The 27,709-nt window shown below is 45.8% G+C and overlaps 2 protein-coding genes across 5 annotated transcripts in view; one reads left to right on the forward strand and one right to left on the reverse strand.

Annotated features, from left to right (window-relative positions):
* The window catches only part of LOC144145856 (uncharacterized), a 176,348-nt gene extending 165,565 nt beyond the window's left edge, over positions 1 to 10,783 (forward strand). For all 4 annotated transcript variants that reach the window (XM_077677661.1, XM_077677660.1, XM_077677663.1 and 1 more), the window contains 2 exons: positions 347 to 469; positions 6,102 to 10,783. In XM_077677661.1, the coding sequence (XP_077533787.1) occupies positions 347 to 469; positions 6,102 to 6,152 (174 nt within the window). In that variant the 3' untranslated portion in view covers positions 6,153 to 10,783. The remainder of the gene's footprint in view (positions 1 to 346; positions 470 to 6,101) is intronic.
* Positions 10,784 to 20,741: 9,958 nt separating this feature from the next.
* LOC144145859 (cytochrome P450 3A41-like) overlaps positions 20,742 to 27,709 on the reverse strand; it is a 33,421-nt gene continuing 26,453 nt past the window's right edge. The window contains exons 11-14 of the mRNA XM_077677664.1: positions 25,237 to 25,325; positions 23,957 to 24,094; positions 22,493 to 22,655; positions 20,742 to 20,897 (exon numbers count right to left, since the gene is read on the reverse strand). Of these exons, the coding sequence (XP_077533790.1) occupies positions 20,817 to 20,897; positions 22,493 to 22,655; positions 23,957 to 24,094; positions 25,237 to 25,325 (471 nt within the window). The 3' untranslated portion in view covers positions 20,742 to 20,816. The remainder of the gene's footprint in view (positions 20,898 to 22,492; positions 22,656 to 23,956; positions 24,095 to 25,236; positions 25,326 to 27,709) is intronic.

The following is a 27,709-nucleotide window of genomic DNA, read 5'->3' on the forward strand; positions in this document are numbered from 1 at the left end:
CATAGTAACCCTCTAGTAACTAAGTTCCCATATGATGACAAGGTTGTTGAGTAGAAACATTCCATAACATTTTTTACAAAATAGTGACATAAATTCGTCGGTTCAACGCAACTGTACATAGAACTAGTACTGAAAAAGGCTTAACACCCGCTTTCAGTGCCATATTTAAAACCGCTTTAAAAGCTATAGTGCCGCTTTGTAATTGCAGCCAGTGTGCATGGTGCCATAGAGCGTAAACACAACGGCAGAGCAATAAGCACTACATCGGATGTGTCACACCCGATGCTTTCCCTAGCAGTCCAGGGATGTTAAATGTCTCTCAATTATTTTTCGTTTGCCTTCACAGCCACCTCAGGTCCCGCAAAGCGGCATGCAGGCCAAGAATAACACGTGCGTCCTCTGCGGCCAGTACGCCCAATATATGTGTTCCGGCTGCCAGAACGTCTGGTACTGTGGGCCCCAATGCCAGGTGAAGACCGAGCATCCCCATCTTACCTTTGAACACTACTGCTGTCGGGACCCTGTCACCAGCACAGCAAAGAGATTAGAGTTTTGGGAAGGAAAATGCGACATGAGCGCACCCGACCAGTCGCTCTCGATAATGGTGAAAGAAGCATACAAGGAGGGGAGACCGATCTCTCAGAGCTCTGAGGTTCCTGTTACTAAGGCGCAGTATTCAAGTCTAGTTACAGCAGTTCGTACTCGCAATAAAAAATGCAATGAACTTTGACATCAGTAGACCAGGTTGAGCTGAAGGGAGGAGGAGTGCAATTTAGGGTAGGCAAGAGACACCCGCAATTGCTTGAGAGTTGTATAACTATTTGGCCACGTGAAGCCCGTTGGGTGAAAGTGTATGTGCGTACAGCAGTGGGCTTTGCTTTTGAATGCGTGGAACTAATTTCGTGTTTTCTTCAAGCGCTTGTGTTTTGATCTTAGGGGAGGCTAAGTGTGTGAATGTGCTTTGTGTTTAATGGATTTCGGTACATTGAACTTTATGTGATGGAATGAACATACTACTCTGAAGACAGGTGTTCAGGGTCCGCGAGTTAGTGCAAAAGGTTGCATTGATTATTCGATGTTTGGTTTAGTTTTTTTTTTATTGCACATTAGCTTAGATCCTTTCAAGGTAGCATGCCGAGACATTCCATGGAGCTATACACTTCCAGTATCATGCCCTTAAATGCAGCCTTTTTTACACTGAGCTCTAGCACTGTTATATCAAGGCGTAACCTTTTATTCCAACTTTTTCATAATGTGAAATATTTTTTTACCGCTGATACAAGGAGTCACATTACTTAGTTGCATTATGGTTCAGTATCGTTGTAAGGGCAGAGGTCAAAAGTTTTTACCGACAAATGCAACAAAAACTTCCCTAACCATTGTTTACAATGTGGGCAAATGAGCTGAGGTGCATTGCAAGATCTCGCTTTTGTCTGCAAACACCGGTGTTTGTTACCTTCAGATTTTCCCTCCAACAGGTCAGAAATCACATTTCTGCCCCTGCACACTACTTTTATGGTCATTGGTAGCTAGTGCTGCCATTTCCATAAATGCACGGAACTAGTGATTGCGGCAATGAGGTGCGATCATGGGCAGTACCTCTGGTTTGTTTTTCTGGAGGCACTGGCACTTCTGAACTAATTACCTGCTTTTGCTTTGGGTGCTTTGGTCACAGTTCAGACATACTGCGTAAGCGCTGCGCAGAGATAATGGAGTTGGAAACGCCGAATTAAAGGAGTACTGACACGAAATTTCCAAACTGAGATAACTATGTAAAAGGCATCCTTTGAATATAGAGATACTATCTCCCAGCAAGTTTCAATAGTAACTGCTCGGTATGGCATATTCTAAATCCATCTCAATCTTTGCTCACACAAAAAAGCTCAGAATGGATACCTTTTGCAATCGCCATCACCATGACGCCATCTGCTCTTCCTGGCCTCAAACTGCCGACGTGAGGGCCCCCATGACATGGCCAACGCAGTGGCTGTGGTTGGCGCACGCTGCTTTGACGTTTGTATCACGTCACGAGTTTGGGGACTGACGTCATGCTGCCTGGTTGTGTGGGGATGGTGGAGACCATGGACGCTCTGGGCTCACGCACGTACACACGTACAGCACCCACGCACGTACACACCGGCAGTGGTGTGCCGAGAACGCTGACGTCCTGAGCGCTCTTCTGTCATGCATGGCCGCCTCTGCCTTCATTCTGTCGAAATCGAAACTGACCTGAATAAACGAGGCTGCAAATAATTATTTACTCAGTGACTGGCCATCTAATGTGGCAGTCTATGATGAGTGGGCTGGTTGGCACCCATAACGGCGAAAAAAAAAAAACGTCATGCGAGAATTTGGTTTCAGTACTCTGTTGAGGAGAGTTATTCGTTTAATACCGGCTTCAAGGGGCGGTCGTTTTGGAACAGCATTATGGGGAAATAAGAGCTGTACATTTTGTGTTTTTTGTGTGACAGTGAAGGCAGGGAAACGTGTCTAATTCAAATCCCTTAACTGATGCTATGATGATTAGTGCCTATACAGTTCCACTGTGGGGAAAATATTTGCCGAAAGCTACAACTTATTCATTAGAAAACACAGCAGTGATTAAATTATCATATTTTTAGGCAAGAGATCAAATCTATAAATGAAGTACTAGTTCTATCATGAAAATCATTCATACTAGTGAGTTGCTAAAAAAGACTGGCAAGAGCTTGAAGTTCTTTAAGTACTTTAGTGCTCTAAAATTAAAACGAACACCTGGAATAAATCTGCCGTACATATTGGTTTACTCCCTGATTTTACACTGGCACTTTAATCAGAAAATGTTTCAGCTAGGGATGTTGTAAATTTTGTTTTACAGTCCCTTGCAGCAAAAATGCATAGCAAATTCCTGAAGAACGTGAACGCAAATGGCAGATGTTGTTATTAAAGAAGGTTGTGGAACAAATGCAGGTGACAATGCAGGCGAAAACAGCTGTAATAATGCGAACGCATTCCATAATTCGTGAGTCTCAAAATCTAGTGTCATTGAACGGCACTAAAACTGTCTGACGGCACAGAGTAAAAACATGTCGCAAAGGCTTGGGTTGATGTCAACAATCTCTGGGGGGTTTGTGTAAACAAAGTAAATACATAATGGCTTGCAAACGAAAATGTGGCACTTTTGGTCTGGATGGGAATCAAATCCGTGCATGCGGGATGCAAGATCAACACACTATCCCGGCACCAGGGCTTCTCTACTGGTCCGGCCGACTAAAAAGGTGCCTAGTGCAGGCGCCGGGCAGCCAATGGGAAGAGGTTCATGGTGTGGCACATGAGAACATATGCACCCCAGCAACGAAGAACAGTGAAGTGTGACCAGCCTGTCTGTCGAAGGGATATGTGCAGTGTCTCAGGATGAAGTGTGCTTTTACGTTGGATATACTGCCAGTATCTGTACTGGCTAAGTGCTTTCAACCATGCAAATGTGCCAGGGAGGGTAAAGCACAGAAGTCAAGTAAGAAAGTAAAGCACAGAAGTCAAAGAATACAGCAAGGAGAGCCAGAAGGCAAAGGGAAAGTAAGGAAAGAGATGCAAATGGTGTGTAGCAGTACAGAAATTTTTGTTCTGTTGAAAAGGGAAGCTGCATTGAAAACCTGTAAGCAGATTTAGTCACACTGATGAGGTATTTTTGAATTGGACTCAGAAAACATTTTGGTACGTGGCATCTAGGAAACCGACCAGCATGCCCAACATATCATAAGGCATAAGAAAACTGCTTTGTTAGTGCAGCTCCTGGCGCCATCTATTCATCTAGCGATGTTTTACGCCCAGAAATACTGGCCACGCACTTGGTCGTGAAACAAACAAATTAAAAGTGGTTATTTAGGCTAGTTCAAGGTAGGAAAAAGGTTAGAGGCAATGAAAGATGTGCACAGAAAATGTGGAATGAAAGTAGCGTGACGTCCAAGTTTTCCTTGTCTGTTGAAATACACTGTACTTGTTATGCAGTGCACATTCCTAATGTGCGAGCATTCTTTTGCGACACCCCCAGAGATCTGTTCGTCCGTAATATGTCACAAGAGAATTGATGAAAATACCAATGGCTTTTGAATAATATCTTACTGTTCATCTAATAAAATGACCTTGATCCTTGTGCTTTCAAGGCAAATATGTTTAAAAGTCCTAGCTCCTAGATAGGTGGGTCCCTGGAAAGAATGCTCTCGCGCAGCCAGACAATTCCCACTGAGGTGTTTCTACAAATTTTTCGTTAATCCTGGAACTTCGTTGTGACACGAAACGATGCGTTGCTTTTTTTTTTCCATTGTGGAAGGAAGTTTTTCTGCTGCTATCGAATGCTTACTACTTCCTATTTACTTGGCAAAACCTAATACACTTGTGTAAAGCTTGACTTACAGCATGCCGCATAAAAACACTGCACAGAAATGTAAGATTGCAAAGTGGCTTTTATCTAGTTTCCATCATTTTTTCGGTGGAGAGTAAAAAAGAGAGCAAGTGCACAACTAATTTTTGCCTTCCCTTTTTTTTTGTGCGATTCTAATCTTTTGGCAGTAACTATCTCAAGGCTGTAGCTGCTGAAGTTTTCTGCCCTGCTGTCAGGATTACACTACCTGTGTCAAGTCAGTTCTCTTTACTAACTGCACCAAAACAAGTTTATAGTTGCTCTTGTGGCAAGGCCATACACATAACCACATGTCTTTGTAGCACCCGGCATTGAACTGTTTTTGTTTTCTTCCTTTACATACCACCTTCGTTCAGGCTGTGGAGGTATGTTATCGCTTCATTCTCAGAAAATTTCTGGGTTCTGTTTTTAATTGGTTGGTTGCGTTTTTTTTCCTGCCCACTTTTCTAGTTTTTCATCATTTTGAATAGTTATCGTATTAAGTGGCATAATGTGCAGTAGCCGACTCTTTATGTTCATTCGAATATCAACACACTTTTAGACTAGTATATTCACCTGGCAGATTGTATTGTTTTTATTTTTGTTCTGGGTTACGTCGTCGCTGTTCGAACTCGAAAGCAATAAATTCATTAGTCACTGCGTTTTCTCAGCAACTGGCCATCGTAAAAAAGGATTACATTCTTATTGCAATTCTTTAGAACTGCAAGCATCGCAGTCTTATATAAGAGTGATGTGGCAATGGAGTACTTACGGCTTGTGGGAGATTCTATTTCTATACTCTTGTTAATACGATATGGTGCAGTCGTCAAAATGAACTTTTAAGGTTAATGCGCCGCCAGCTCAGGAGTTACGAGGGCTTGAGACTGGCCTGTACAGCTGTGGTTTTTTTTTCCTTACACTAAGCAGGACATACCCGCCATGACCCCGAATTGATCCTTGTGAGCCTGTCAATATTGTGCAAAAATACATGCCCTCGTGCTCTTGCACCATAAAGGTGTCATACTGTGTAGAAAAAGATTTATGGCTGCAGTTATTTTGACACCAAATCCGCCAATATGGAGATGATTTTCTCATGATGGAAATGCTGCTTGGCGACCTATTGAGGTTGCAAAAAATATGTTATTTTGGCGAGATGTACACTCCACTAAACCAGACATAACAGCTACAGAAGCTGGCTTAAACCATCACAAAATGCAGCGCTTGTTGCTTGTCTGGTTTTTGTTGATGTACGTCAACTTTCTGCGCTGTTATGTCTAGGTTTGACTAGTTGAGGATCACTCAGGTCCATCCTTGTCGGGGAACATTTTACACATCTTTCGTAAGCGGTTTCATTTTTTCCTAGCATTTAAAAGACACTGAGAGCAACACGTTAAGTATGACTGGGTCGGCCATGATTCATTAGCGACAACTGAGGAAAGCATAAATTCTTGGTTGTTGCTTTTTAGAGCCTTATCTGGCATTTCCAAGGATTTCATTCAGCAAAAACTGGAGCATCCACTCTTCACACTTTAATAATAGCTGCTGCTAGGCAAGTTTGTTCATGGTTATTTTAAAATTGAGTGAGAGAAATTCATAAAGGACATAAACAAGAGGCAGGACTATCGCTGGTTTTGACTGCATTATTAGAGCAAATGGCATAAACAATTTCCCATTGATCTGCCTCCTTACACGTCCGACTTTCTTTGTTCTTTCTCGCTTGCAGCGGAACAACTGGGTGAATCACTCTCACGTATGCCAAGGGACCAAGCGTTAGAGCGCCGCATTACCGTGTGCTTCAGTCTCCGACGGCGAAGAAAAAGCAACAATTTTGCCTGTTCTGCTGCCATCCGGGATGCCTAACTCAGGATCATCCTTCGTAAGGCTTAACTGAACATGTGATTAACTGAGGCTGCGTCCGGGTAATTCACCTTCTCCGGTCCGTCCTTCACACTGCTCAAGACAACTCGTACGAGGGAAGAACACCCCATTGGAGAACACGTGCCTGGAATCTCCGTCGAGTGGTGCGCGCGATGAGGACCAGTGCGATATCTGCGTGCCGTGCCATATACTTGATGGTGATGATGATGATGAGCATCATCGCCATCGTTGTCCTCGCGTGCCGTGTGTTCCTGTTTTTCTTCCCTATAGTTATTGTGTCCCTGTGTAGTTAACAGGACAGCTCATTTGCAGACTCGCAAAGAAACTGCCACCAATGACTGCACACACACACGCACGCACACCGGAGAACGGCACCCTGCTCTAGTCAAAAGTGATGTTCCTGTGCGCAGTGTTTCACCGGCTGTCGTTACTGTTTACTTTAGCCAGATTCTACTTCGCTACAGCAATGGATGCGACGTGCTGGGGTGAAGACTGGCCGTTTAGTTTTTTAGTTTTGTTAGCGCACCTGGGAACGATCTCTTGTAGGCGAACATTACCGGACAAGTCACTGGCGAGAACCTTATCTTTGCGTTGGTGTTTCCGCATGTGTGACTGGACTCGTTGTAGTGCGGGATTCAAAGTTTTTTTTTCTTGCACTCTTGTTACCGTTTCTTTCTTTTTTATACTCTGCGATTTCATCCATGTTTTTATTATGCTTCAGGTGTGCATATTTTTTCACGTTATTTATAAGGGCCTGTTGCAGAGTGTTGCACACATTCATTTTGAACGTGAGCTTTGTTCATGTTCTTCAGTTGTTTGTTTGCTCTTGTTGGACCATATTTTGTTACCGTTGTGACTTGGTATTACCTCGTAGCTCTTGTAGTTGTTGACTGGATGCTGTAAACTTCCTCACTTCATCGTTTTTCTTCATTGTCAAGCATACCTATTTTTATTGATGTCGTGGGCGTATTCATTGCATGAGCTTCGTTTAAGTCGTGGCGTGCACAGCGATCTGATATCGTTACCATCTGCATCGCGAGCATGACTGAAGCAAGCTGAGGTGGTGACATCAGCGATTGTGATTGCACATAGCTTTGGTTGGCTGCAGAATTTCATTGCAACACCCAAATTTGATAAAACTGTACGTGCAAGATGGCTTTTTCTTTTGTAATAACCTGCGCCCCCAAACCGTGCTTACTCAATTTGTCAGGAAGCAGCGCACTTTTACAAATCGCCATCCAGAACTAGTCTCTACAGCGGTGCACACTGCCACGTAGGCTCGGTACAAAGATTTTCGAGCAAAGCAGTTCTGCTATAGGACGTGCCTTATAATGCCTGGAACGAGTGATGAAATGCGTCAGCCAGTGGCCACGAATTCGTTTGCAAGGAGGCCTTCAAATTCTGCATCTCAATATTTCTGGAAAAACAATAAGACTACGCAATAACTCTCCAATAAATCTAACCAGTGCTTCAAGGAAATGTAACTCTGTGTTCCCAGTCTCAACTACGTTGCATAGTAGACATCCTGCCATGTGTACTTTAAACAACGTAGCATTTTTGACCGGCCGTAGGGGATTTAGGGGGCAATGCAGTGTTTTCTTGGTGTGGCTTGAACTTTAAAAATGTACGTAGCTTGTAGTACAGACAAAAATTAATTTCAAAAGGAATTAGGTAGCGTGAATCAAAGGTAGGGAACTGTTAATCAACAGTACAGCATATCGTAATGCATGGCGCACGTAGGGAGAAGTGGCAATACTGTAACATTTATATTTTTCTGTCCTGTCTTATAGCTTAATTTTGTCGAAAACGCACTTTACACAAAATGCCTATCTGTTAAGACTCGCTAGAAAAAAATGACGAAATGCGTTGAAGCAATCAACTAACAGTCTTTCGTGAGGAAGATAGCTTGGCTTTGTTCCGTGAGCCAGTCATTAATTGTCCGACGCCAACTTCAACCACTTGGGACACCGATCGAGGGTAACTTCGATCTTGCTGTTGTGCGACACCAGCATACATCTGCGGTGTCGGAAACTGGCCTCATATCAAATTAGGCCTTCCATAACAGGTCTGAAATGGCAATTTAGAGATGCGTTGATGTGGAAGGTGTAATAGCTGTTGGTATTGATGTTTTCTCCAAGAAGTCTTCGTGCAGGATTTCGGAATTCGCACGTAATTGCATTAGTGAACACCAGAAGTTCTTATTGTTTTTGGGTTCTAGAAGATTCCGCCACTTATTCGAGACATTTTTAACCTGTTGTACTTATTTATGTGCTGGAGCGACGAGACAGGAAAAGGGCGTGTGCAACTACCCTGTTGTTTCTTTGACCGGTTGTACTTAATATTAGCTTTTGCATGACCGGACAAAATTGAGTTGTGTGTGGACTGGTTCTAGAGGCATGCGACTCGTGGAACAGTGGTGGCAGGAGGAGTGCCTCGTACGAAGAGGTAACGCTGTGTGAATGGGGAACTCGTGGGTGTGTTTGTCTTGCGTTGGAAGCACGATGTCACTATATTTATCTAGAGACTTGACGCGTTTGTTCGAAGAAAGTTTTTATTTTGTTCCCGATGTTTCACTTGAAACCACTCATGTCATACTAGCAAAATGCTGTAAATCAAAATGTTGTACAGCCCTTGCATTAGTACTGGTAAATGCACTAGCGCATAAAACCGTTTTCACAACGGACCATTATATAGTACAGATAACTTCTGCAATACAGGGCCTCTTGCAGCACCTAACGTGAGTCAGGATATCTCTGCTGTGAAACTGGACGCACGATACAAGGCCGCGAGGGGTGCTGGAGTTTAAGACGAGTTCCGTTTAAAAAATAAATTTCGTAAGTACTAAGCGTTATCGCAAAACTAAGATGCGGATAACGTAGAGGCATTGAAAATGCACAAAATGAGGGGACCATGTGGCCTACAAACGCCCTATATGAAAATTAGTGCTGTGCTTTTTAGGGGCTTCACATACTGACAAAATACTGTTCTACACTTCAAAGAATGAGGTAAAGAAACGGTTAGGGGGTTTTGGAAATGCAGTGCTACCGTTTTATTTTCCCTACACAGCGTTCTTTCACGAAATGGCGGCTCGTGAAACAGTGCTCTTGCATACCTTCTTGTCCTTATTTCGTCCTAGTCTTCGTTTTCCATCGATCCTGTAGAAGTAACAACACGCCCAAACCACCGCAAATATATTAAAACAAGTCATTTTTCTGCCACAATAGCAGATATTATTGCCGCTGCATCTGCAACAAAGACTTGCATAATGTACGGTTTATTTTTTTAACAGCCAACACCACTCCCGTCATTACAAGTTCAACCCCGAAAATCGTGTGCAGGACATTGGCTGGTCTGGAAGTGATATTGGATGCAATAAACAGCATGAGCATAAGCGGTGGGCAGTTGAAGAAGCGGATTTGCTAAAACTGGTTCTTTTAAACCTTTCGTTGTTCCTGATGATAGTGTGTCTTTGATGCTCCCTTGGGGCCAAGTGAATAATGTTTAGGACTGGCAAGGCCTGTGGCAGTCACGTGTGGATTTACCCAATACCTGATCTCCGCTAATCACTCAAAGCAGTTGGCTTAACATTTCCCATTGGTACTAGATACTACAGTGCCATTTTCATTCCAATGACTAAACAAAGCTGCAGTGAGTGACTCACTTGACACAGGAAAAAAATTGAGACACAGACTTAAAATGCTCTGTTGTTTCCGAGTAAGCAGCACGGTGCGTTTGTGGGTCCTGTAGGCTTGATTGCATTTTCCGACACAAATATCATTATTGCATTTCCCGACACAAATATTACCTCGACATTTCTCCGTAAGCGCTCTCTTGCCAGCTGTAAGATGGATGCTAGAGTTTGACAAGGCAACTGTTCTTGTGTCACTTTTGTGGTGCATGTGAAATCAAAACAGCAAAAGAACGCTTCATAAACAGCTGAGTGGGATGGAGAACAAAAGTTATTTTCACTGGGAAAAAATTTAAACCCTGACTCTTGCAATAATTTCTTCAGTGTTTTTATTGTACGCTCAGTGAGAAAAAAAAAAGTTTCATGCGGTGAAAACAGCCGGCCGTCCAGTACGCTGTGATCTCGTTTTATGTTCCAAGGTGGGACGATATGGTCTATGTTTCTCTCAATGCTATAAATGCGTGTTGCCTTTTGACGGTGTCAAAGGGTGTCGGGACATTCTTTTCGCAGTTAGAAGCCAAAGAGTGAGGTAATGAAGCAATCACGACGAAGTTACTGAAGCATAGCATCATGTTCTTTTATTTATTTTCACGAGAGGTGCTAACAGTGTTTGATGATGGTATTTTGTGCCTAAATAAGCGCCTGATGTAACCGCCTGCGCATCACCCAGTTGTTTGATTTCTTTTGTAACTTAAGTATGTACAGTAATTGATTGTGTCGTTTATCACGAGAACCTGTGCTCACTTGCTTGTATTTTCGCAACAATATTTCAACGTTGACAATGTGCAGAAACATTTAAACTTGGTATTGATGTTCATTAAAATGTCTTATATTCCTCACGTTCAAGCTTTGTGCGTGGTTTTATAAATTATACGAACAGGGTACGCTGCAGACAAAAAGCATCTCAGCAGACCAAGCAGCAACGAAGGATAGACATGTGGTTACTACAGGTAAGAGAGTGTCATCCGCATAAAATTTGAGCGCATATGCTCTAGCACTGGGAAATAGAAAGGTTGTGTGGGCAACCATGAGAACGCGCCGAAGTTATTATTTATTCAAACATTTATTTAATTGCCCCCCAAATTTGGCCACCTTTAGTGCAGCAAAATTGTGTTTCGTAATAACTGAAACATTGATTGATTGATTGCAGGGTTTAACGCGCCGACGCAACGCAGGCGATGAGGCGCGCCTTATATAACTGAAACATGTGTTCAATGTAATGTAAAGAGCTACATTGCATAAAGAATACAGCTCCGTCATCAAATGTAATGTAAAGAGCTACATTGCATAAAGAATACAGCTTCGTCATCAAAAGCCTTTTTCATGTCCAATGCAGGGTGAAGGTTTCTTCAGTAGACTTCTGCTATCCTGGTCTGTCCGATTCCATTCTTATTTGGAATGTAGCTTAGGCGGACATAAATGCTTGGGATCTGTGCTGGCTAAAGGAGCTTTTAGAGCTACCGGAAGCCACAACTGTGCTTGCCTTGCATGCCTAGCTCAGTAAAATCGATGCCCTGTAACTCCACAAAATGACTCTACGCAAAATCTGCGGTTTCCAAATTCAGCACAACCTGCCTTATCTAAAGACTACTTTTGCATACTTGCATGATCGTTTTGCTTCCAAGAGAGATGGAATGGGCAGACTTGATTCGCATATATTCACAACGTTCCTACCACCACTGACACGGGCTGCACTGAAACGAAGTTGGAAGATGCATGCCTTTCTAAGCAGCTCGTTGGGAACAGGAAGCAAAGAGGGAGACTCCTACGGTTCAACAAGTTACGGAAAACAACGTTGACCCGCTAGTGTTCAAAAACCCCCAAACCTTGAATGTTAGCTGATCGGCTTTCACATACCCGATGTAATATTCTTGGAGCCAGAGCTGCGGGAGCGACCTGCAAAGTAGTGAGTCGGACTCTAATGACGTATTGGCAATAATCTAAAAACTTGCAGAGCCAAGCACTTGTATAATCAGTAGTATATACAAGAACAAAAAAAAACACAACAGGGACTGCGTACATTAATTTGCTGCATTTATAATCTCTGTTCATACGGCGCCAAGCAAAGCGCAGCTCGTTAACCTCATCATTTATTCCAAATAGTTAACACAGAAAAAGTGCTACAGTTCTATGGCGAAAACGAAGGTACCATACCTGCTAGCATGCATGCATCGTCAGAAAATCCAAGCAGTGTAATCCCAACGATCGTCACTTCGCCTTGTGCAGGTGTACAAAGCCTTGAATTTCCGCTATTATTGAAGTTCTTACGTTATCAAGCTCTAGATGGTGCATTTGCTTTACAACTAAGCAAATCAGCGGCAGGGCAAATCATCGGAGCACGGCGGCCGCCCGCTAAGGAAACCCACAGAACAAGCTTTTTGGCGCCGTTTTGCTGTTTTGCTGGTGTACGAAACTGCCAGTAAGCCAGGTTCGCGCGTGTTAAAGGTGTTAGATTTATTCAATGATGTTCTTTGCCTTAAAATACACAAATTTATAATTGGGGAAATTTCACTCCATTTCTCACCTGGCAGCTTCAGCTCTTGCGCACAGCCTATGTCCTGCAGATACTGACACCATCGAGCCCTGGGACTGGGCGCACCAATCAATCCTGCAGGCATGCTCGGCAGGATTATAACGGCCGCGAACATTTGCGAGGAGACGGTCGCGAAAGTGTAATATAAATGAATGATTAAATAGAAACAGGAAGTCTTCCACTGCAATGGGCACAGGATCAGATGCGTGACGTAGGCATATTTGAGACAAGAAATGAATAGAGACGTTACATTCGCATTGTTCCTTTAATTATAGGTTTGATTTTTGCGATAGCAAATAAAAATAAATACGCCTTGAAAACAATTGGCAGTGTTCCAAGGTTAACAATAGCAAAATGTTTTAGTGGATGGCGCGATAAGTGGAATGCGACAAAATTGAATTGACTTGAGCAAACCTCTACAGTGTTTATCATGAGAGGAGCGAAACGGGAGAGGAAGAGCGTAGAGGTGGGGGAAGAGAAAAAATCCGTTTACCTGGCAGGGGGCGGCAGAATATCGTCTTTCGACGGCATTTGCACCGAAGGGAGCAGATACGCGGGCAATTTTTTTCAGTCAAGAAAGGTATTGTTACGGGCATTCAATCACCACTGGTTGGGTGTGCCAGTGCATACCGTGACTACCGGCCGTTTACGATGCCGCTTAGCAGTCCGTCGGTTCCGTCGTGTGCGTAGTTACCGTGTTTACCGGGACCCGCCTGCTCCTGCGCGCGCGGAAGGGCGTGGAGGCGCACCCCACCGTGACGAATCCACGGGCATGGCGAGGACCGGCCCGCGGAACTAATCTCCCCTACCGCGACGAATGCCCAAGTGCCCAGACGGGTCCCGGTCAACACGGTAACTACGTACAACACGGAACATACGTAGAGCGAAAACTCTCTATTCTCCCACACCGTTTGCGCTCCCCAACCACCATTTCCCAACCAATTTTTCTTTTGGCTCAATGGGTTATTTTAATGCTATCGTACTGAAGCACCTGAGCATGCCGTTTCTTGAAAACTAAGGAATGAACGCGTTATGTTGGCGGTGCGGAGAAGTATTATACGATGGGTCAGGCGACACTTGTTGAGAAGGAAAGAACGGAATTCTAACCTGAAATCTTGTCCTGATATTTCGAGTAAACGGATTCCGTTACTTAATTTTGCATTCGCCAGTTGTGGAAAATTTGTTAACAATAAATCCTGCAGCTTTTCTTTCGATTGCACTGGCATTATGAACGTTGGATTTATAATTCGTGGATCCAGAACAATTCATGCATACTCGAGTTTTGTTGTTATTAATGCAAAGTATAATGCCAAAATTGTTCCCGCAACGCAGACGGAATATTTCTTTGTGATTAGAAGGTTCGAAGACAACATAACTAGTTTGTACAGATATACTTCAATTCATACATGTGGCGTTCCGTTTCCGAGTAAGAGGGGGAAGCATATTTCATTCGCAGTAAGGACCATTCCGCATTCACCTCACCTTTTCACTATGTTATAAATGCTATATTTAAGGTCGGTCGGTAGAATAGGTACTTTTATGCAAAACACAATCATCGGCAAAGAGTAAATTGTGGAAGAGTAAAACGTGAATGGGGAGATATTTATGAAGATGCTTGCACAGAGAATACAAACCATTATCACCTAGTACCACGCCAAACGTGTGGAATAAAAGGGCGTACGATTTTTGCAAACACGCACAAGGCGCGGTGTGCGTTGGATCGTTGCGATGCTGCCGAAGCTCACTTAAAGCATTGCGTATGGGTTCTTCAGCTCAACCTGGAGAAAGCCTTTGATAGTGTCCCATGAATTATTGTTACATATTTTGGATTATTTGAATCTGGGCACTATTGTCAAGGAGGTTGTAGCTCTCGCGTATCGGAAGTGCACTACGAGGTTAATCGTAAACAATTGACACTGGGCGCCCCATTAGCGTGGAAGGGTCGGTATGTCAGGGTTATCCTCTAACCCCTCTTCTTTTCTTTCTGTATCTTGAGACGCTGTGCCTACAGATCGTTGAAAACGAGCACGTTGAAGAGTTTCAGTTGTGCAACGCAGAAGTAAACCTTTTGGCCTACGAAGACGATATTGATGCTTTCTGTACAACCAAAGAAAGGGGTTCATTAGGTGATGACAACGTCAAGCTATTCGGTGCCATAACAGGGAATGGGGTAAACTGGAGGAGGTGCCTGAGTTTCTGGCATGGGAACTGGCCTTCGGCACCAGGTTCCTCGCGAACGTGAGCTGCGAAACAAGCCCTGTTAACTAAAGACCAACTCCACTCACAATTTCGACGGCCTGAAAACGTTATTTCCGTGTAGTCTGCCTAAAAAGGCTGCAAGATACAAAATATGACAGCTGAAATACGCGTATCCCCGGCGGGAACAACTATCAAATATCGGAGATTCTAAAAGCGAAATTGAGGACAGCGCAGCCATTACGGCCAGGCTGAAGGGACGTTCCAGCCAGCCCAGCCGGCGAGCGAGCGGCGGCTCGCGGCCGGCCAGCCGGCCTGGACAAACCTGCACGCAACGCTTCGCCCTCGCCGCAGTCCTAGGAGAGAGAGAGAGAAACAACTTTGTTTATGCTCAGGGATCAGGTGAGGGGGGTGGGGGCGGTCCACAGGGCCGCCGCGACCGCCAGGGCCCGGGTGGTCACGAAGCCTTGACTCGATGCCTCCGGGTCGCGCAGCGCCTGCTCCCTGAGGGAGGGGGAAGGAAGAGGGGGAAAGGGGTCTGCTGGACACTCGCACAAGGAATGATAGGCAAGGCATGTTGGGGAGTCAAAAAGGTGTGGGTGGGTGTGAACGAGCTGAGGGCGGTGTGGGAAGGTGTGGGTCTGGAGGACGCGCAGGCAGTGAGCTGCGTCTAGGGTGAGTTGGGGATGTGGTGGAGGGTACTGGCGGCGGAGGAGGCGGTAGTGAAGGGTGATGTCTCTGTAATGCAGGAGCCCGGCGGGGCTACCGGAAGGGGCACCGCGTGTAGGCGTAGTTGAAGCGGTGGCCCGGTCTACTAGTTCACGAGCACGTACGTTCGCCACCTCATTAGCGCCTACGCTTGTGTGGGCTGGAGTCCACAGCAGGCACACGGTGTCAGTTGGGGGATGGATGGTCCGAATTTTCAGGGCTTGTGGGGAGATGTTGCCCCGGAGAAAATGGCGGATGGCTGTCTGCGAATCGGAGAGGACGTACAGGGGGGTGGGGCGCTGGGAAAGCGCGAGGGCAATAGCCGCCTCCTCCGCCGTCGTGATGTTAGAGGTTGGAATGGTGGCAGTGGCTGTACTGTGAGGGGAGTTATGTCCGATGGCTGCAACGCAGTGCGCGGGGCGTTCGGGGTACGGAGCGGCGTCGGTGTAGAGGGTGTGTGACGCTGGGGGGTATTTGTGGGAGTGCGCGACTGCTCGGGCATGCCGGCGAGCTGCATGGTATGTGGGGTGCATGTGTCTTGGGAGATGGCGGATTTTAATGTGTGCGCGGATGTGAGCTGGTATGGGGGTGGGAGGGGTAGGGAGTGTGGGGGGCGTGGTGTTAATAGCTTGTAGGATGTAGGGCCCTATTGGAGACAAGGCTAGCCACGTCAGTTGAGACGTGTGGTGAGCGTGTAGGTGCTCTCTGATGGTATTGTGGACACATAGGGCTAGGAGTTTGCCATTGGATGTGTAGGGAGGAAGGAGTAGTGCATGTCGATAGGTTTTCCGCAAAAGGGCATCAATTGTGTTAAGTTGGGTGGGTGTGAGACGAAGGTAAGGGAGGTGATACATAAGACGGTTAATGAGAAAGCTGTGCACGAGCCGTAGACGATCCTGCTCATTGAGGCCGTGCTGTTTGTTGGCGATACGCCGGATAGCGCGCCCAGCGAAGCTCGTCCGGTTCGCCTGGCTAGCAGTAGGAAAAAGCGCAAGGCCGGTCGCAATGTCACTTCCGCTTCATGGCTGTTTACGCGATCCGCCGGCAGGTGCACAATTGCCTGCGACGGAGATATTTTAAACCTGCAGCAACTGGAGCTTTATGTGGGCGAGCTGGTGAAACATTCTGAAAAAACAAACAGTGCAAAGAAACAGTGCAAACAGCATCCGTCTGTTTGCAATGTGTTCCTTCATCCCGTATTTTGCGCTATTTTAGACTAGGCTATTTTTATTCAGACTATTTTAAACGCAATTATAACTTATTAACAACGCATTTTACGGGGCTACTAGCATGCCCCAGTGTGTTTGGTGGTATGTGCGGAATGTTCAAAGTAAATTTGGTCGAGGTGCAATTTCAGTGCAGTGGCCTTCAAGTATCTAGGAATCACTTAAGAACGCTAAAAATATAGCAAACCATACTGGCGTGCACAAATGTAGAGAACTACATGAAAGGGAGGAGGAGTGGAAAGAGGTCAGTCTTTAACTGTTTTCTAAAGTGATAGTGGGCAATTTATTTTTTGTTACCAAGGGGTGGTATGCAATGCAAGTGATGCATTGCTCGTGTGCGTGAAGGATGCACTGTGCTTTTGCTGTGTTTATTTGGTTGTCTACCTGGGAAAGGTGCAGTATAGACAACTTGTAACCGTTTTCGCCGTGTCGAAGAGGGTGGTCTTGGACTGGCCCACCTGTTTGTCCACCATTTGGTAAGCAGGTTTCTTTTTCTGACGCATACAAATGACCCATTTTTCGCGGACAGTTTGTCAGATGGAATTGTCTAAAGCGCTGCCGGAATTTGTCGTATCCAGCCTGCATACGCAGGGAGGATTTATACGTTATTTTAAAGAGGTGGTCGTGTTGGATCGCTTCCGGTCAGCACGGTTTTCGACGGACTGCCCAAGTAAAGGGGCACGTAGAAAACTGTATAAGAATGTATGTGACACCTTGTTCCCTGCTTCGGGATACATAACCTTGTACAGTAGAGGACCAGGGAAGAACGTACTCAAAGGGATTAAAAGGATGCCTGTAATTGGGCACTAACTGTGCGAATTTGGTTGAAAGAAGAGGGTTCGACACATCGTTGTGCACCGACTGTACAATTTGAAACAGCGGACAACACTGAATACGTTTTCATACACGGCTGGAGGGATGTACATTTCTGGAACATCATGCAAGAAACACCACAGGAAGATTTTCTACTGAACTCTCACGGTATACGGTACCTACCTATTGATAATGAGGAAGGGTCGCTTACGGCCTAATTATGCTGTTGGGCCTCCACAGCGTTTGGCGGGCACGCGTGGTCTGGCTTCATGGAGATGTGGATTATTTCGGGAAAATATATGTTAACTTTCTTGAATTAACTTTCGCTCAGGTCGTTTTCTTGCTTGAAGAGGGACGGTCGAATAATAGCTTCCGTACGATATTTTAGGAGAAGGCAAAAACAAACTGTTTTATTATTGTCCTGGGTTAGTACAAAACTGACAAATGCGCCTGGGCGGCGCCGTTCTTTTCGCTCACATGCGCTTTCTCGCGATCCGCTCAGGTCTCTCACCACACGCACACTCGCTGACGCTCCAAACGCTCCACTGGCTGGGCACCGTCCGTCTCGCGCCCCGGAGCCAGACCACTTAAGCTGCCGGTGTAGGATGTCTTGGCGCCGCCCCGTAGGTCATAAACACAGCACACGGGACGGCGAGCAACGAGGCGACCGATGTAGCACGTTCGCCAGCTCGACGTAAGGGGAAACAGAGGTCCGAAATATAAACAGAGCACTGACACTAAAATAAAATACACAAGGAAACGCAAAATATGGGAGGGGGACGAATCGTTCGCCTACATATATTACTCAGGTTGTTGAAAGGCAGAAAACACAACAGCCTGTCCCTGATTGGTTAAAGTTAAATTTGTGGAGCCTCTGACTGTACTGAAGTAATGATGCAAGGACTAAGTCAAGCAATAGTGACGGCTGGCCACATTATGTATGTGTGTTCGACCATTAGTAGTTTGTGGTATTTTCGCTGTAATGGCTTTTGCAAAGACCGGCAACAAACAAACAAAAAAGCGACCTGGGGCTCAATCGCGTAGACGTCGGCTTCATAACGCGAGGAAACTCAGGTCCGATTCGGACCGCTTGAAGCGTTTTTCTCTTGTTGGCTTTCCTGCAGTGCGTTCATCGTCATCATCATGTGCTCCTTGTGGAAACCCATTGTGTAAAGTTGGCTTTCCTGCAGTGGGTTTTGTTTACGACACCGCCATCAGTGAGACCAAGAAAGCTGCTCTTCAAAAAGCCATGAACTCAACTCTCCCTTGCATTACTCCAGAGGACGCTGAAGACAGTCTGGAGTCTGTTAACCAGAAAGCGAGAGGAGTTATAACCATGATAATAAGAAGCAATGCGAGACGCAAAGCTATCCTAAAACATCCGACTGACACCTTCTCAGTAGCGTTAGCAGCTTTCTGTTGCTTGCACTAACCGTGAACATTGTAACCGCTGTCATGCAATTTGTCCATACGGTGCGGGATGATACGGTGGATGCACGGCATGCACTACAGCAAAGTTTATAAAGTCTTCTGCTTAAACGGAAAATTTGGTATGTATGTCTGCCTGTCTTTCCCTCGATTCAGCCGCCCAACTAAAAGAAGTAAGAGAACTGTTGAACTAAATTTATATACGCAAGCAATTTCCAAACTACTAAATCTGGCAGCAGTTTCAAACTGTTAACATTCCTCAAAAAGCTAAAAAAAGAAAACATTGGGTATCATCATCATCATCATCACCAGCCTATATACTCCCACTGCAGGGCAAAGGCCTATCCCATTAATCTCCAATTAACCCGGTCCTGAGCCAAATTGACCGCGATTAACCAGCGGCGTTTTTTAACTAAAAGCCGCCACGGACGTAATTTTAGGACACAATAGAAAACGCGGTAAAACATTATTTTAACACCATAATAGAAAAATCACTCGCGCTGGCGCCTCGGGCTCGTGGCTCACTAAGGCCACAGGGCCCTTAGTGGCTCGCAACAACAAAACGACAAAGGCGGTGGCGCGGCAGCAGTGCGACGCGGGAAAAGGGAATTGAATTCAGCAAACCGTCATTGTATTTATTACGGTAGGCCGGGAACAGGAGGGGCACAGCGGGAGAGATGGGAGGTGGAAGGAGAAGAGAGGCATTAATGTGAAAGGGGCGGCAGAAGCCTCTCGCCGTCCGGCGAAATTTGCTGCAAAGCGAGCATATACGCGACCAGTGTTTGCAAGGCCCTGAAATTTTTTACACCTCAGTGCGCTCGCCACAAGTTTCAGTTTCGATAACGTTTCTTACATCAAAGCTGTATACCTCTATCCCTCAAAGGTTTCACCTCCGTGGGCAAAAACGTCAAGGCGCCAAGGCCTAAGACGCCGAGCGCATGCATCAGGCAAACAGCATAGAACTCAGAATTCGCCAAGAAAAGCACAAAACAAGCACCGAAACCGCATTATGGATTATAAGGCGCCTGTGAATAATGGGACCCCCTACCATGTGTTCCTGGTAAAAATAATGTTAGCATATTATCTTTGAAGGCTATACAGGACTAGTGTCACTAAATGAAACAGTTCTTGCCGAAGACACAGAGCGCATGTGTCAGGCTAGGCAGGGTCTGCAGCATTTGTCGTCATAGATGCCGAGGGTAGCGTCAGTAGATAAGGTATTAGAGTACCGCCACTGAGGAACGCAAGTCAGCAGTGGCGGCCATTTTGGCGTTTATCAGTGTTGCGAGACTGCCGCGCCTCGCCGTTAACTTCGACCGGTTCATTTTGTTAACAACACTACCGAAGACGCAGCGAAACGGCATCTTTGGTCACAGATCTGCTGCTGAAATGCTCTTACACGCGCTATCTTCGATTCGCATTCGGAACAACGTCAGTCGCGCGCAGCCGCAGAGCAGGGAGGACAAGCTGAGCCCACCAGAGTTGACCGAACAACATGCATAAACAACAAAATGGCGTCACCCATAAACCGTCGTAGTGTAAACAAAGGTCACTTAATGCGAACCGGCCAATGATCATGGCGGCGGCACGGAAAAATAGGAGGAAAGAGCGCCGACACTCTGTACCCTTGTCTAGTGACACCAGGCGAACGCAAGCGACAAGCCCGGCGAGACAAGATGAACATTTCATACCCTCCTCCATTACAATTCGTAGTGGTTTACGACAGCTTCGCTGGACCTCCACTTTCGTAAGGTGAGATGGCCACCATTTTTTTACACTTAATTACCAGCTTCTCTTCGAAAGTTTTCTACTTGTGTAAGGTTCCGCCTTACATATTTTAGTCACGCTGTTCACATGCCTTTCGGGGCTTCTTACAGGAAAATGCACGCAATGTCGACAACTTTGCCAAGGTTCTTTTTATTAATTGTACGAAGCACCCTGGGAACGAGCAGCAATGTTCCTTCGTTGTCAACAGCGCGGAACGACGCGAAGCTTCACTTCTGTAGTCGGTTCAAGGAGCAGGCGCCTTGGAACAAACTTAACAGGAACCTAGAAACGACAAGAAAAAAGTTATGTCAGTTGATGGGCACATTGATATGCTTACCGGGGAAACGTTTTACATTTCCTTAGGTTAACAATATGCTGTTTCACTCACTGTCGCCCTCCTTACCACCTTCCTCACAATTCCCTCCCATACTTTGAGGTGTCACGCTTCCACCTTCAACGCGATTGCTCAGGCTAATTAATATACAAGGGTCCAATCGGCTTCAAAGATGTAAAACTTGGTGAGGATTTCGTTTGAACATTTTAGGTTCAAAAGTGCAACGCGATTGCTCAGGTTAATATACAAGGGTCCAATCGGCTTCAAAGATGTAAAACTTGGTGAGGAGTTCGTTTGAACATTTTAGGTTCAAAAGTGCAACGCGATTGCTCAGGCTAATATACAAGGGTCCAATCGGCTTCAAAGATGTAAAACTTGGTGAGGAGTTCGTTTGAACACTTTAGGTTCAAAAGTGCAACGCGATTGCTCAGGCTAATATACAAGGGTCCAATGGGCCTCAAAGATGTAAAACGTGGTGAGGGTTTCGTTTGAACATTTTACGTTCAAAAGTGGTCTGAATACATTTTCGCAAAAAAGGTTACCCAACGCGGATTGCAAGACGAAAGCCTTGGAAATCTATGTTTCAAGGTCGCGTTGTGAGGTGCAGAAAATCGGAGCGCGTTGCGGGAAACGGACACACCATAACCGGATGGGGGTTCTGACAAAGGGCGGTCAGTCTGAGAGGTGAGGGAAAGGGCAAAAGCGGCGCTGGGGAGGAGGGCCAGAGCTTGCACTGGGCCAGCGCTCCCGTTGAGAGGTGCGCTTGGTTGCGCCCTGGCAACTCCGTACACGATTCCGTGTACACGAAGGTGTCGGTTGCTAGGGTGGTAAGATTAGATTTAATGCGAAAAATAACGAAACGACCAAAAAGTTTGTGCACTTTCAGGCGCACCACCCAGCACAAAAATCGCGAATAATTTTATTCCAACGAAATACCAATGAATCAAGGCAAAATGTAATTATAATTATAACTTTGCTACGCAAGTTTCGGACGATGTAGTCAAATTAGCTGCGGCCAAAACTGTATTCGAAGCACCGTTTCTCTCGGTTGTTTATTGCTTCATTGATTGATTGTAGGGTTTAACGCGCCGACGCAACGCAGGCGATGAGGCGCGCCGTAGTGGAGGGCTCCGGATTAATTTTGACTACCTGGCGATCTTTAACGTGCGCTGAAATCTCGTACACGCGAGCATTTCTTTTCGCCTCCATCAGAAAAACGACCGCCGTGGCCTGGAATAGAACCCGCGACCGTTGTTCATACCTGAGCCATCTCACAATTTTGAATTGTGGCGAGGCAGCGGCCAATTGTGGAGGCCGGTTTTAGAGGGCATTAGGAATTATCGACGATGTAAGAGAACCACGAAACTGTTAAACTCCGTACCGCAGGTACTGCACGCAGCAAATATCACCGCTGTGCAAAACCAGTGTTTATAACCCGTGCTTACTGCCCATTCTATCTAGTTTTTAGTTCTTTGCAAATTACTTTTTTCGGGTAGTTTAATTTGCGCCTCGCACATCCTCGCCGGTTATGGTCGTCACTTACCGCCGTTTCGTCACACATCTCGAAACGCACGTCTCGGAGGATGCAGGCAAGCATCGTCTTGGCCTGAACAAGAGCCACTCGTAGACCGATGCAGTTTCGGGGTCCAGCACCGAATGCCAGGAACGAGTAAGGCTTGAGCAAGTCTTTCATTTCGGGCAAAAACCTGCGGGGCGCGAAACAAGAGGCTGCAGGAGCAACTCTTTGCTGGGCCTGGTTTGAACAACCTAGAAGTGTTGTTTCCGCGTGCTGATGCGAGAAGACAAAGAAATTACTGTAGAATTTACAGGCACATTTTCCAGTCAACGCGAGAGGTAAAAGAGACGAGTAATAACTCATCTCGACAAGGCATGACTGACTAATTTTGTGTTTGAAAAGAAAGAGTATCGGGGTTCACGGGAAGAAATGCGCCATTCACAGGTATATAGGCAGACTGACCGCGTCCTGTTCTTCGGGATACACGGGACCTTGCTTTACGAGGACTGACAGTCTCCCTAAGATACCTCTGTGTTTTTAAATGGATTTTTCACGTTGGAGAAACCATAACAATAAAAAGTCGCCCGCAGCAACTGAAGTTTTGCGGTAATATACCCAGAGGGACAACTTCAACTACCGCTCCTATATACACTAGAGCGTCCGAGTTGGAGATGGACTGCTTTCCAGTAGCGCTCTGCGCATGTGCTACTCTCGCTCCCAGCGACCGATCCGTCATTATTGAGGGTCAAAATGTAAACAAAACTACGCCATATTGGAATTGCCAGTTGCGAAAGGCGAGCCAGCGAAGTGCTGCTCCGTTTTCTGAGCCCTGAAAGCGGCCGACAGGCACGCGCTACGGCTGCCATTGAAAAATCTATCTGCCACCAAAACGATGCGTGGCGCCCGGGACCGTTTCCTCAAATGCGCAGAGCAGGCGGGAAAAAAAAAAAAGAAAAAGGGGCGTGTTCTTCTATAATCGCGCCGCCGGCAGCCGATCGCGGAGGCCGTGATCCCTCCACGGCCGGGCTGGAGGAGCGGCGGGCGCGCAGTTTCGTGCGCGCTCGCCGCTGCTCCAGTCCGGCCGTGATCCCTCAAGCGTGGTTCGGGCGTCCGCCGCAAGAGGGCTACGCTATTGGGAAACGGTCCATTTCTGCGGCCATTCGGCCAGATGGATGCACAGTATTCTACTACCCCACACTAATTAGCAATTGAATGCTATTCAACCCGTATAGCCTTCCGATGAGGGGTAAGCTCACTAGAAACAGATAAGCACATGTGAAATTGCCATAATTTTAGCCTTTAGGCGTACATGATTACACACATCTGCCATTCAGTAGCTTATACAGGTCATCATGTACTTTTTCCGCTGCAGTTAGAAAATTAATTCATATATTATTTTTTCATTAGTGACCTACGTGCGTATGCATGGTTGCATGGCAGTAATACTGCTCATAGGAATTTTGATAATGAACGCCATGTGCCGCACAGTACCTTTCCGGCTTGAAAGCGTAGGGTTCCGGAAAAAAGTCTGGGTTGTAATGTACGCCGGTTAGAGGCAACTCGATGCACATTCCGGGCTTGAAGTCTATTCCATACAAGGTCGTTTCCTTGTTACAACGCCTCGTCAGGCTGTGGAAGGATAACATATTTTATCACTGCGAATTTTGATGAAAGGTGACAAAAGTCGGTGTTATTCCGCGATGTGCAAAGCCAGTGGATGACAGCGAGTGTCCACAATATATCAAGAACGCCTTTCCCACGCTGGGAAAAGTGCATAAATCAATAAGCATCGGATGTTTAGCTGTAAAATCTGGAAAGATAATATCATAAAGGTTTCAGACTCTACTGCATTGCTTGACTTTTAGAGCGCATTATTCATCGATACTTCTGAGCATTTTAATGGGGTCAACGATTTTTGAACGATTTTTGTATTTATAACCTGTCCTTGTCCTGATGATCAAGCAAAGCTAGCACCGACGGCCTGTTTCGAACGTCCGTTTTTTTTTTCTAGAGTACAGGAATCCAGCATGCAGTGCAGTGTTCCTTTTTAAATGGACTCGGCAACACTTTCGATAAACGCTTCCACTCTCTCCTTAGCGTCTGGTAGCACTGCGAAAGCTATACTTGTCGCCAGCACGGGGCAGCACTGCGTGATTTTCTCGTCGCAGCAGATATGCTTTCCGTTTCCAATTTGCTTTTGTGACTTTTTTAAAGTGGCTATCGAATGCTTTCATTGCTGCAACTGAAGGAAAGCCGGCTAATAGCCGCTGCACCGTTGTAATGACGCAATTCTAGTGGTCGAAGGACGACAAGAGCGAGGAAGAGAAAAATCTTTTCAGCAAGTTTCAAAGTTAGCCGATGGGCAAAGCAGTTTGTGGCTGAGGTGCTTTGCGACCCCCCTGCATAAGTAGTGATGTGTTGGTTGACTATACGTCCTGCGATCATTTAAGATGTCAAAAAAAGTTGAAAAAAGTGTTGCAGGGTCCCTTTAAAGACGGCGCAGCTCAAGCTACAGGCAATAAATGCAGAATAGCGTGCTCGTTATTCTCTTTGAAAATCACAGACATGCGTTAAAACACATCGCAGCAAACACGTACTGATCTCAACAGGATACTATAAATGCGCTATGATTAGAAAGCACGGTTGTTGGCAAATAACTCATAATGAGAGTTCTCGATGACATCGCTTTTGCTGGGAGTGGGAGCATGAACGATGTAACCTCTTATTTAATAGAAGAACAGTGGGCGTTACCAGCATCAAAACGTACTTACAACGAGTCTGGTGTGTACATACGAAGAGACTCTTTTACGACGGCCTCTAGCAGCGGCATGCTGTTTATGGCTTCATATGTCATACCGTTCTGGAAAATGAACGAGAGAAAATTTAAATTGCATTTATAATTCATCAACGCAAGCTTCATGTGATAGCAGAAAGTAATAATGCCCTAAACCTATAGCCCCTCCGAAAGCTGCAATTCCTGCATTTTATAATTTTCATTTTCGGGGTTGAAAACGCCATGGGCTGCACTGGATGGCTCCGGATTAATTTTGACCCCCTGGGGATCTTTATCGTGCTCCGGAATCACAACACACGGGCGATTTCGCTTTTTTGCTTCTACCCGAAAAGCAGCCAACATGGCACAGCCGGATTCGAACCCGCATCCCTGGGCTCAGCAACGAGACCACTTAACCGCCTGCTACCGCGACGGGCGGATTTTCTCATTTTAGCTTTCGGTCCCAAAATCGCTTGGAATCATCAAAAAGGCCCAATGACCGTAACGTGTTTAATGTTGCCATAACCATCAGTCTTTTCCCAAGAACCCCAGCCTTAAAGGAGCCATGAAGACAAAATACAAGTTGGGTTTATTAGAAAGACTGCTTAGTCCCGATAACAATGATACCAATATCATCGCAATCTTCGAACAAATAACGGAGATATTAAAGAAAACGTGTGAAGCAGTCGCGACCCCCTAGCCAATTTCCCGCAACTTTTCTATGACGTCACGGAACCTTGTTTATGCGATTTGGGGCCGCCAAACTGACCTGTCGCGACAACAAATGACTGTACGTCTGTAATGGGGCATCTAGTTCCATTTGACCGCATCAATTGAATGCTAACGTGCAGTTAACGCACTGAAAATTGTTTTATTGTTGGCCCGTATGACGTCATTCTTGCTCATAACACGTCACTGTGGCGCAAAATTTGAAAGTTTTTAAATACTTCTTGCTTTTTTTTCGTTAAGAAACATCTTTTGTGGCTGTAATGAAGCTGACTGAGATACTGAATCCTAGTTCTTTCAAACTAAACGAAGTTGTATATTCTCTTCATGGCTCCTTTAAAGGAACACTGAAGTGATTTGTAAACATTGCGCGCGATTAACACCGCAAATAATAGTCCGGAGACCATAGGCCATGTTTCGGCCACTCTGAGTGCGGTTACGCGAATTTATTTAGTAGAAAAATCAATTCGAAAATGCTGTCCTCCTCTCTGCATCCTCGCTCATTTTCCTTGGCGTTTTTGTGTGACGCCAGACGGAAATAACACGGCTTGACGGCGCTACTGCACGGCTCGCCGACAGAGTCAGTCGGCTCAGCGTTTAGTCCGCTGGCCGCCGACGGGTCGTCGCAATTCGTTCGCTCAGTTGAAACTAAGCCACGACACGTTTGTGGATGGAAGAATGTGCCTTTCTTTACTTTGTTAGTTTTTACACTGTATCAAGCTCCAAGTCTAGGTCGCTCCACACAAGCGCTGCACAAGCGCACATGCGACACTGGTATGGTGGGAAAAATCTATAGGCCACTTGAAGGCGGCAGAAGAGTCAGCGAAGTCAATATAGGTACTAAGGAAATAAAATTCACTGAAACTTTTACCGTACAGCGTGAAACTATGTAGCGGAAAGCACTTTTTTGCGCTGGGTGAACAAGCACACTGGTCAGCAGCACGACCACACATCTGCGAATGCTTTTCCGTGTAAGAAATGCAATTGCTAGACGTGAGATATTGTAGAAATTTGGGGCACGATTACTGCACGAGCACTATGCAACAAATAGTCATCGAAGCTGCTTGAAATGCTAAAACTAAATAAAAGTGTAAACTGGTTATACAGTATATATCTTATATTTTCACTGCCGGCAGCGCTGGCCCGTGGCCAATTGGTCTTGGCCGCTAGGTATGTTACTGTTGCAAGTCGCAAAATCGAAACCCCGAGGATACCTCCTTTTCTTTGTTATAAGTTTATTTTTTTTTTCATTTTTGGCCGATGTTTCCTATGCTGAGTTCACCATTTTTGTGCCATAACATTCACTGCTCCACGAGCGAGTTCGCAAACACGCGCAGAGTGACACTGACTCGCTAGCGAATTCTCGTTGGCGTGCTGTTGCCATAAACACCGACTTCTTGCGGGCAGTGGGCACAGGCCAGAATCAGCAGACCCTTGGCTTGGTGCGAACACGCTTTTTACGATACAGGCATGAGTGGGGCAAGCTCCAAATATGGGGGAAAATTGCATGGCATTTGAGCGTCTGCGGCGACGCGGAGAGCGTTCATGCACTGCGTAGGCCTCGGCTAGTGAATGCTACGATTCCAAGCCGTCCTGGGAGGCTTATCTTAGCCATTTTACAGCCAACAACATGGCAGAAGCGTGGTATGACAATTATTGAGATATCGAGAATGCCCATCCAACAATAACGGCGGATGTCAAGGGTGTTGTTTTGCAGAACCGAAACCGAAACTTGTTTGAATGCT

The sequence above is a fragment of the Haemaphysalis longicornis genome, unplaced genomic scaffold, assembly GCF_048455015.1.
Source record: "Haemaphysalis longicornis isolate Haplotype H1 unplaced genomic scaffold, Haemaphysalis longicornis Haplotype H1 scaffold_7, whole genome shotgun sequence".
In the NCBI taxonomy this organism is placed as follows: Eukaryota; Metazoa; Arthropoda; class Arachnida; order Ixodida; family Ixodidae; genus Haemaphysalis; species Haemaphysalis longicornis.